We start from the raw sequence: 11,384 nt of genomic DNA, 5'->3' as shown, positions 1-11,384 counted from the left end.
GGGAAAGAAATCAGAAAAATTCAAACCACTGCTACAACCCAAGTAAGTTTTGTATATTGCAATTGTACCAATGTTACTGTATACTGTATACCACCTGAAAGTGGGAGAACTCGAATCACCCACCTTCATATTGGTGATTCCCAGTGTCCTGTCTCTGTATTATATCTCTACTCACACCAAGTGCTGTTTATTCTTCCCTATTTTCCAACTGCATTTATTTTAGAAGAATGGCATATAAAAGTATAAATAAAAATGCTTCCCTGACTATACTTATATGCCAATGTTTCCCAATTGTTTAAGTTGTTGCTAAGAAACTGAGCTTTGTATTGGGAATCTCTGGTTCAAATCTTGTCTGTGCCATAAACACTCGATGGCCTTAGGCAAGCTGCTGTCTCGAAACTCCCCCTCCTGCCAGCAATAGTCTTACAGCAGTGGTTATAGTGGTTACAAATAGTCTTACAGCAGTGGTTACAGTGGTTACAGCTGGAGGGCTGGGAACCCCTTCATGGCTGCAAAGCTATTACAAAGGGGTTCATGAATCCCTACATCTACTAAGTATTGTCATTTTGATCTTTTTATCATAATTTATTTTCTCAATCAGCGGATACTAATAATACAACTACAGTCTTCTGGGAGTCCGTGAAATTTTTTGGTGTTAAAAAGGGATCTTCATACTCAAAATGGCAGGGAACCGCTGCCTGACAGGACTGTGGTAATATAGTGGTTCTGAGCCTTTGGATCATGACTGTCCTGTAGGTGGGTTGCAAGGCCAAGAATGAGGAACAGAATGAGCAGGGACAGCAGGATTGATAGCAAATTTGGGTTTGCCTCCGCATAATGTGTGAAAAGGCCCTGAAATCCAGCCTGTTGCTCAGTAATACTATTTGTTTGTTTGTTTGTTTAATTTATACCCCGCCCTCCCCACTGAGGCAGGCTTAGGGCGGCTTACATAAAATAATACACAAATAACAGTCAAAGTCCATATAAAGTCATCTAAAAACAGTTCAGTTAAAACAATTCAATATTATTAGGTGCTTGCAGTGACTAATTACAGTCATTGACCAGTACCCAGTGAAAGAAGTAAAGCCCCAAACTTAAAACATTTCTGTTTCCTGTACAGGAATATAATATTTGTAAAATACATAAATAAACCACTAGTAACCTAAAATATTGATATAACTTAAATTACTTAGAAAAACCATCTCTAAAATATCAACTAGCATGGCTTATCCATATTTTCCTCCGCTTAATTGCCAGCCAACCATACTTAGCAATTTTGAAGGTGACATCTCTGTTTCTATCAGTGAGCATTTTCTTGAGGAGACTTTTTTGATCTTTCCCTGGGAAACTAGAAATTACTGGTACTACCAATGCCTCCTGAAACTGTTTATAGATTTTACAGTCGAAAATTACATGGCTTAATGTCTCCACACTCCCATCCCCACATGGGCATAGGCTAATTAAATACTTAGCGATGGCGTACTGTATGAGTGCCAGCAAAGATCTTACTAAATATTCTTTTCAGTGATATAAGCGGTGGCACAGGCTGTCAGTGTCAAAGCCAAGGACCAGGGTTCTATAATTACAATTGTTGATAAATGCCTGGTGGAAGAGCTCTGTCTTGCAGGCCCTGCGGAACTGCAAAAGATTCCTCAGGGCCCTGATCTCTTCTGGGAGCTCATTCCACCAGTGTGGAGTTCATCTTATGTGTGGATATATGCTAAGCTTTTGCCCCTAGTTCCTGACAATTTTTTCAACATGGTGAATAAATAGTAAGCTCTTTCTTGTTATATCTTTGAGTTCTTGTGCCTTCCCCTGGTGAAAGGGGGGGGGAGAGTTACCATTTATCTTTGTTCTTGCTTTTGATCTTCTTGAAAGTGTGTCCTTTTTTGGTATACTAACTGCTTCCACTTACAGGAAGGGTAGTTGTCAGGAATTTGTGTGGTAGCTCTTCGAAGTATTCCGCATAGTAGCAAGACTGGATCCTTAATAGTCACCTTGCTGTTCAATAAAATATGTGATGATTCAGAAGGAACTCAGTTGCACTAAGAGTATAATTTCATGCAATTATTTAGGTCTGCTTTGTACCTCAAAATATTGCATTACTATAAAATAAATTATAACTATCCTTGCAATACAAAAGCAAGTCCCTGCTCAGGGTAGTTAATCCAGTTTTAAAACTTTACTCTGCTGGACTTGGACTAATTAAAAGTCTCTTTCTATCTGCTTAAAATATTTAAGCAAATGGATTTTTCTTACTTTTTTTTCATTTAGACCTCTGACAGATAACACTGCACCCATCTCTCTGCCAATGCAGTATTTATTCACTTCTATCAAGTCTGCCACTTTTTAGTTTCTCTGCTAATTAATTAGTGTTTATCCTTATTTATCTAGATATTACTCCTTTCTCCTTTGTTGAAAGAAATTGAATTATTATCTTGAGAGCAAATAAATCTATAGTGAAGGATGTTATGAATGGCCAGAGAAATCTTAAAAATTAGAAGAAGAAGAGATTGGATTTATACCCCACCCTTCACTACCTAGAGGAGTCTCAAAGCGATTTACAAACTCCTTTCCCTTCCCCTCCCCACAACAGACACCCTGTGAGGTAGGTGGGGCTGAGAGAGCTCTGACAGAAACTGCTCTTTTTCAAGAACAGCTGTGCCAGAACTATGGCTTGCCCAAGGTCATCCAGCAGGTGCAAGTGGAGGAGTGGGAAATCAAACCTGATTCTCCCAGATTAGGGTCCACGCACTTAACCATTATATCAAACTGACTCCATGAACTGTAATACTGTTATGTAGTATGGTTCAGAACTATCATCAATATATATAATCCTCAACATGGCCCCATCTGTGGGTATTTAAATCTGGAGATTAGGGCCATGGACAGACAAGATACGTCTTTGTACAAACCTGAGAAAAGTCCCAGGTTTGCAGAAAAATCTGAATTAAAAAAAAAAATACCTGGGAGTTAAACTGCCCCGCAAAATATAATGGGTGCCTGCAGCTTTAAGCAACAGATGCCTTCAGTGGGTGTTCAAACCTTGCTTTCTGTCACTAAAACACAGGGGAAGGGTCAGAGTCCTTTCCAGGCTGTTTTGGCCTTTGAGGGAGGCCTCATTGTGGCCAGACCTGGTAGCAGCCACCAGGCTATTTGATACCATGCAACTTGTGTGATTCACAAAAGACTGACTACTTTCTGCTGCTGTTCAACAGCAACCTCCCCATGAAAACCAGTGTAGTAGTTAGAATTTCAGACTGGGATCTGGGAGACCCAGCTTCAAATCCCTATTCTACTGTGGAATCTCAGTGGGTGAGATTGGGCCAGTCACACATTGTCAGCCTAACTTACCTCACAAGGTTGTTGTGAAGATAAAATGGAGCCGAGAACAATGTTGTAAGCAGCTTTGTATCCCCATTATTGAGAAAAGTGGGGTAGAAAAGAGAAGGAGGCAGGGAAAGGTAAGGGTATGAATCTGCCAAGAGGAGGGAAAAAGGAAATAGAGGGGAGAAATGAGATCCCCACCCAGCAAGTCTTGATTACTGCAACTCGCTCTATGTAGGCTTACTCAGTGTAGGCTGACCTGGAAATTACAGCTGGGGCAAAATACGGTGGTGCGCCTGCTGACATCGATGCCTATGTGGGCTCACATCCGGCAGGTGCTCCGTCAACTGCATTGGCTGCCAGTTGACTTCTGGATTCGCTTCAGCTTCAGGGTGCTGGTAATCACCTTTAAAGTCTTATACGGCCTGAGACCCACATATTTGAGGGACTGCCTCTTCTCATATACACCCTGAAGAGTGTTACGCAACATCTCCTGGTTGTCCCCTGCCCAACGGATGTCCGTCTTGCCTCGACCAGGGCCAGGGCTTTTTCTGCCCTGGCCCCTGCCTGGTGGAACATGCTCCCAGTCGAGATTAGGGCCCTGCGGGATCTTCTTCAATTCTGCAGGGCCTGTAAGATGGAGCTGTTCCACCAGGCCTTCGGTTGAGGCAGCAGACATCTCTATATGGCCTCTCTGTCACCCACCCACCTATCAACCCAAATAATATGCTAGGGAACCCCCACAGCCAGCTGATTTGTTAGAAGTGTGACTGTGTTTTAATGTTTATTATTTCAAATTGTTCAAATTGTTTAATTTCAATTGTATTTATTGTATGTTTTGTGATGTTACCCACCCTGAGCCTGCTCGCGATATGGGCGGGCTATAAATACAAATAATAATAAATAATTTGTGGGTTCCTCATTTGTGATACCTGTACTAATGGGTATTCAAATTACTGTGCTAATGGGTATTCAGATTAGTTATGAGCAAGCAAAGTGCTCTTTATGCCATCTTTCAAAGCCTGGTTAACCCAAACATGAAGTTTACTTTTTGTCTGATGTATATTTGTTTGTTTAAAACAACAACAACATCAAAGCAATATTTTCATTTTAAAAATATAAATCCACATATCAAGTACTTTGCATTAAAAATAAATTAGAACCAACTTCACATAAAAGTTAAAAGTTGCTCCCTGGGGTGGGGTTGTGAAGAGAATCTGCTCTGCATGTATACAGTTTCTCATGTTTGATGCCTTGCATTTTCAGTTGAAAGGGTCAGGTAGGAGGTGATGTGAAAGATCTACACTGGAGAACTTGGAGAGCTGCTGCTAGTGAGAAACCAGTATATCCCTTGGTAGATCAATGTTCTGACTCAGTAGAAGGCAGCTTCATGTGTTCAACTTGACCTAATTAAAAGGAGAAATAATAACATATTTTTAAAAGTTTAAAGCCTGACAAAAACTTGATGTTCAGGATAAGACTATGGAGTGAAACATTAAGTTCTGAAGAGATTCCTGTCCAGGCAGAACATGTTTTTAATTATCTTATTCAGAATCATTAGACTGACCATTAAATGCTACATCTTTGAAAAGCAGGTTCGCAAAGCATATAGTTAGCCTGCAGATAGCTTTGTGAACAAGCTCACAGGCTTTATGTTCTCCTTTAGCTCCTGCCAGATGGTATAATATTCCATCATTCTGAAAGATGAGGAAAGTTACAGGGAATGTATTAATAGCAGAATTAGCATTTTGACACTGGATTTCAAATTTAGTACCTATAAAATATTATTTTAATTGCTGAGATCGAGCAGTTTGATTGTATTCTTTGCCTAGTGGTATTTAAATACACAAATCTGAACAATCTACCAAAATATGGACAACGTTTTCTCTTTTTTTTAAAAAAGTAGGAGTTAGGTTGTTCATTCATATCACTTTGGTAACTTTATTTAAATGAAAAAGAAATAACGGGAGGGGGGCACATGTGTCAAACTGTATATGTCTTCCTGTTTCTCTTAGACTGTGTTGTATGCCAGATGTTTTACTCAACATTTTTATCCATATGCAAATATAATTCACTACTTATTTAGGCTGTGCAAGGTCGTGCGATTACACAACAGGATAGAGATTTACGTGTTGACTTGGGATTTCGAGGAATGCCGATGACGGAAGAGCAAAGACGACAGTTCAGTCCAGGTCCTCGAACAACAATGTTTCGTATTCCAGAGTTTAAATGGTCCCCAATGCACCAGAGGCTACTAACTGATCTGCTGTTTGCTTTAGAAACTGATGTGCATGTTTGGAGAAGGTATGAAGCAACAAATTCTTTTACTGACTTATTTTATTTCTCTTGCAAAAATACAATTAAACTGAGTCCTCTGAATCCATTTTGCTAACGGAGGCACCTTTTTCTGGGAAAAGAAGTGCATTCTGCTGGATGGGAGGCAGGCTCCACTGTTTGCAGAATGGATTCATAGGATCCAGCCTGTGTTAATTATGCCAGGCAGCTATGCTTATTGTACTGTCAATGTTGGTCTGTATTCTTTTATAGGACTCTTAGGCAGTGATTTGACTTTAATGCTGAGCCATAGTTTAAGAACAAGTTACAGGTTATAGGGGTTCTCAAAGTGGATTTTGGTGTCAAGCCAGTTAGGCACTATCCCTGGAACTTCCCACTACTCAGAAAAGTAAGGGAGTGCATCATGATTGATATGTTACTGGTGACTGAAGAACATTCTTGTGGCAAATATCCCTAAGATCACAGAGATATCTTTTAATGGTTTGTTTCATTCATGCCTCTTCTAATGCTGTTCAGATGATGGATATAATCATGACTATTGGATGCCAAGTATGGCAGTTGTTAATCAACTTCTCATGAACTTATTGAAGTCCTTCTAAATCTTACTACATATTTGTTATGCTTTTGTGGATCCGGGGATCTTTTCGTTTATCATTTCTATACCAAATGGAAGCTACTTCATCTTTTCATTCAAAAAACATATTTGTGATTGTGATCCTACATGCTCTAGTTCTCAAAAGAACCATGAAAACTATTGATACTTTATTAGAGACTGTAAATGTGGGATAGATCATACTATTGAAAAGCACTTAAAATAGTATGTTAGAAGTGGCAAAACCATGGCGTACAGTAGAGTCCCTCTAAAGCTTTCTGCTGATTTGAAGTAGCTGTGTTCTTCCTCGCATTGGGAAAGTAACATTCCAGCTTTAGTAAATCCCTGGTAATATAAGAAAAGATGAGCTGTATATTTGATGCAGTTGATCATGTGAATACATCTTAACATTTAATATTCTGTGATTCTCTTTGCCAATTAGAACCATCAGCTAACATTCTACTTCAATTAAGTCAAATAATCCTTTAATCCATGTGCTTATTACATTGGTTTAATTGCTATGAAGTTAGAGCCTATTCACCTGATACTTTATATTGTTCATGGACTGTGACTTTAAATCACTCATATGAAAAGAAATACCTAGGTTCTAAAAAAAATAGCTCATTTAGCTGTTTCATTGTTGGCTGTTTATGAAAAGTGTTAGATTTTCAGAAATATTTGCAGCTGTTTAGTCAGCACCAAATTACATGTTCCTCTTTATACTAGTATGGGCCACGGTGGCTCAGAGGTTAAGACGCTGAGCTGCAGACTGGAAGGTATAGTTCAGCAGTCCGAGAACCGGGTGCCGCATGACGGAGTGAGCTCTTATCTCTGGCCCCAGCTCCTGCCTACCTAGCAGTTTGAAAGCAAGAAATTGCAAATAGATAAATAGGTACCGCTTTGGTGGAAGGTAACAGCATTCTGTGTGCCTCGGCATTTAGTCATGCTGGCCACATGACCACAGAAACATCTTCAGACAGCGCTGACTCTTCGGCTTGGAAATGGAGATGAGCACTGCCCCTTAGAGTCGGATTCGACTAGCTTTCGAGCAAGGGAAACGTTTACCTTTTTACTTCATACTAGTAACATGTATTAATAGGTAGTATAAATCACTGGCCGCTCTTATGCAGCAATGTGAAGGGTGAATTCCTATCTTGGTTAGAAAGAATGAAGAGCAAGTAGCAACTAGGCACCCCTGAATCCACTTCTGCTTCCAGCTGTCATTTAAGGGGACATCAGAGGGAGAGCAGAAGCAGCCAGCATCCCTCTGACATATCTGGATCTTGCTCCACTGAGAATCATCTCTGTGCAGAACATCTGTATTGTCATGTCTGTATTTCAAACTCTTGATAGGTTCTCAACCAGGCCTCCACAAATGCACTTGCTAGGTAACTAACTAAAAGATAACTTATATCTCTTGATCTGGTGAGTACAACCGATGGGTAGAGCAAAGGCTTTTCAGCTCAAGTATGTCAATGAGCTTCTCTTCTGGATTGGAGAAAGGAGGGGGCATTTAGTGGGTTAGTAGCTTGGCTCCTATTAATTTGTAAGGCTGCCTTAAATTTACAGTACTTTTTGATTTCATTTCTTTCTCTTTATAAATCTGAGTAACTTGATTTCTGTGCTTTTCTAACACATTTTTTCTGAATTTATTTTTATAGCCATTCCACAAAGTCTGTAATGGACTTTGTCAATAGCAATGAAAATATTATTTTTGTACATAATACTATCCACCTAATTTCCCAAATGGTAGACAATATTATCATTGCTTGTGGAGGAATTCTACCATTGTTATCTGCAGCAACATCCCCAACTGTAAGTACAATATTTCCATCTAGTGGGCAAGTTAAAAATTGCATGTAAAGAATAATGTCACAGCTTACTTTTATAAGTGTATGTTTTTTACAAGAAAAAGGCAGGTTTTTTCCTGAAACATTTGAAATATTTGGTTTCTGTTAAATAATTTGTGTGGGACACATTGTATTCAAAAGGTGATTTATTATTAAGTTATTTGGCAGAACAGTTGTTTTAAGCTGAATATAATTAGTACAATATTAATTACAGAATGATAATTTCTAGTTTCCTATGACAGAACTAGAATTTTTAGGATTTTAATTCTAAATTATGTATTTAATTTTTTTAAAGTCTAAAGGCAGGATATCCACAATGGCATTACTTCTAGAAGCATTTCAGTGATTGGAGTGGCATCATAAAGGAAGTCTCTCAATTCCTTTCTTTTCTTCCTTAAGGAAGATTACATTTTACTGTATATATAGCAGTAATAAGAACTAGAAGGGTAATTGAGAGAAATTCTATTACAAAGAAAAGATCGTTGCAGTTTTTTAGATTCACTTTTGCATTACCATAAAAGATGCACTTTTGGTCAGTTCCTATTAATCTATTAATAAAAAGACTGGCCAGGTTATTACCAGAAAAACTTGGAGTCTTTTCTGGTCAACTAGAGGGAAGAACAATTCTCTTAACTATTAAATTGCCTTGTCAGCTAAAGTATGGTTACTGAAAATATTCACTTGTTTATCAGGCCAGTATATATAGTCCTTGGGAATGGCTTAACTTTGTGTGGCATATATTTTGCAGTAAAAACATAAAACTAATGGATTTTATCCAGACTATATTTTTCAAAGACAGAATGGAACCTTCTTGCCTCCCCTTCCTACTAAATACAACTGTTTTCCATTAAATTCTGCTTCTGGGGGATAGGAGACCTAGAAGAATGACATCAGGGGAATCTGCAGCAGGAAGGGGGAAATAGTAGAAATTGTAAACTTAGTTTGGATCCAGTCCACAGGCTTGAGTATCTAGAAATGTACATCTGGTTTCCTCATGACTTGATGTGCCCAGAACTATAGCAGACTCAATACAGGAGATCTTGGAGCCAAACTACACGTTATAGTGACCACCGGTGGCAGCACCAGGCAAACCATGTGCCTTTTCAAGTGCCAAACATGTGCCTTTTCAAGTTCTGAAACAATGGAGGCCCTTGCAACAATGTTTAAACAGCTAAATTTCCTCTAAAATGGCATCAGCAGCTATGGGTTGGACCTGTGGCCACCGTAATGTACAGTCTAGCTCTTACATACTTAAAAAAATACAATTATAAAGTAGAATGTATATCTTGGTGTATGGGAAACTTAGGGATGAAATATAACACAATTGTACTGTCCTGGTGATAGATTTTGAAAATGAATGTGAAGGAGTTACCCTAGTAGGATGTGAAAGAACATGATTGGATTTTCTTTAGAAAATAGTAATTGGGGTCTAGAACAACTTGAGTCTTATCCAGTGGGCTTGCTGACTTTTTATTGTTTGAGCAGCATATCACTGTCCGTGTAATTTCAGACTGTTTTTAGAAGACCCATTGAGCTTTAAAAGCAGTTTGCATAAAGTGTGGGGCAGTGGACTACTGTTTAAGAAAATTCAGTCTGACTTATGAGCATGTAAAAGTAGCTTCATGGTTCTTTGGCTCCAAGCTGTTGAAATTTAATTGCAAATGTAGAGATGTTCTAGTGTACACTGGCTGCTGTTCTAGTAATAAATGTTGTTAGATAACCATCTGGGTCATCCAAATTACTGACAAAGCACACTTCACAGTACTGCAGCTGATCTGTGAATGCTCTTGCTGTGGCAGCTTTTTCTTTCAACAGGATAATGCTTGTAGGAAAATGATTCACAACCTCATTACAAAGACTGTTTTAAGCAGCAATTGAAATATAGTCTTTATGGACTTTTTTTTTTTCAAGTACAAGAGAAAATTTTAACTCATCTAGATATTGAAAATTTCCAGAAATTTTGAAGCCATACTGAAAAAAAAAAGGTGGATGGGGGGGGGGGGGGAACACCAGCTTGGGGAGAGGGAAGAAATATATGCAGTATGTTCTTTCTTATTAAATTTAAATGTGCGTTACTACTTCAATAGTATAAAGATGCATACTTCGTAGATTAGCATATAAAATTGTACTGTTTGGCACACTACATAATAATGAACGTGCCCATTACTTGAGAGAGAAAGAGCTGCATCGTATGCTACCTTGCATATGTATCTTAGTTTTTCCCATATCAGAGGCGGGGGGGGGTGGGGGGGGGAGATGAACATAGGAAAAAGTTGAATACAGGGAAAAAAAGAGAGAGAAAAAGTATATTATTTTAACAGAAGCAATCTTTTGTATAGTCAAAACAGGAGTAGCAGCATACTTGGATAGGTAGTATACAACACGGAAAACACTGAACTCTTCAATAGTGTATTTTCACTATACACATTGTAGCATACTGGGCAGTATCCTACCTAAGGTCCTTTCTTCAGCTTAAGTTGTAGGAAATCTCCTTAGGCTGGAAGAGGCTTTAAATTTGTTTAATGGTCTGTATCCTATCCTATCATTCCACTAGTCGTATACAAATTTAGTCATATTTAAACCTTTGAAGATGTATTGTAGGTTATCTTACATAAAAACTTTCACACTGTACATTTTGAGTAAAATATAATTCACTCCTTCCAAGAGAGAAAATATTTCATAGGAATTCTTTTCCAGAGCTCTACAAAATTTCCTTTTTTATTGGAAAAATGGAGCGAGCCCGAAGGCCTTTTCCTTTGGGCTTCCACATCTCTAGATTTGTCAAGTTTTATACACTAGATAAGGCTGTATTTTTGGTATTCCATCCAGAGCTGTATCCTGAAGATGCTCTATTGAGGGATGTGGATATTTACTCACCTTTGTCTGCCCCAGCAGCCTGCAATTACCCCTGAAAAAAGCAGGGGTCTGGGGGGAACTCATGCAGTCAGGGGGATATAGTGTGAAATGAAATCCTGCATACTGTTAGCAGAACATCTTTAGGATCCATCCTAATGTCTATAAATATCTTTCAGAGATAAGAGGATAATGTAAATATGCTTCAATTCAATTTATTGGGTTGTATCCAGCACAGAAATTCAGCTTCAACTAGAGATCTTGCACAAGCAGTAATACAATAAAAGGACTCTGGCAGCTGCTTGTACTAAGTCAAACTTACTGTATTCCCCAGCTGTATTTCTGTTTGTGTGACTTATTTTGGGGCAATATAATATATAGAGAGGACAGCATTAGGTGTTATGCAAGATTCTTGTGCAAGTGGAACTGCATGCAATCCTAAACTGGTCTACTCAGAATCCTGCTGA

At 38.6% G+C, this 11,384-nt stretch overlaps 1 protein-coding gene across 1 annotated transcript in view; it reads left to right on the top strand.

Annotated features, from left to right (window-relative positions):
• LOC107126110 (neurobeachin-like) overlaps nt 1–11,384 on the top strand; it is a 600,691-nt gene that overhangs the window by 115,843 nt on the left and 473,464 nt on the right. Inside the window, 3 exon segments of the mRNA XM_015429619.1 lie at nt 1–42; nt 5,414–5,631; nt 7,876–8,029. The exon segment at nt 1–42 is cut by the window's left edge and continues 177 nt beyond it. Coding sequence (XP_015285105.1) covers nt 1–42; nt 5,414–5,631; nt 7,876–8,029 — 414 coding nt within the window.

The sequence above is a fragment of the Gekko japonicus genome, unplaced genomic scaffold, assembly GCF_001447785.1.
Source record: "Gekko japonicus isolate JY-2015 unplaced genomic scaffold, Gekko_japonicus_V1.1 scaffold429, whole genome shotgun sequence".
Taxonomy (NCBI): Eukaryota; Metazoa; Chordata; class Lepidosauria; order Squamata; family Gekkonidae; genus Gekko; species Gekko japonicus.
This window is presented reverse-complemented; position numbering and strand designations above follow the sequence as displayed.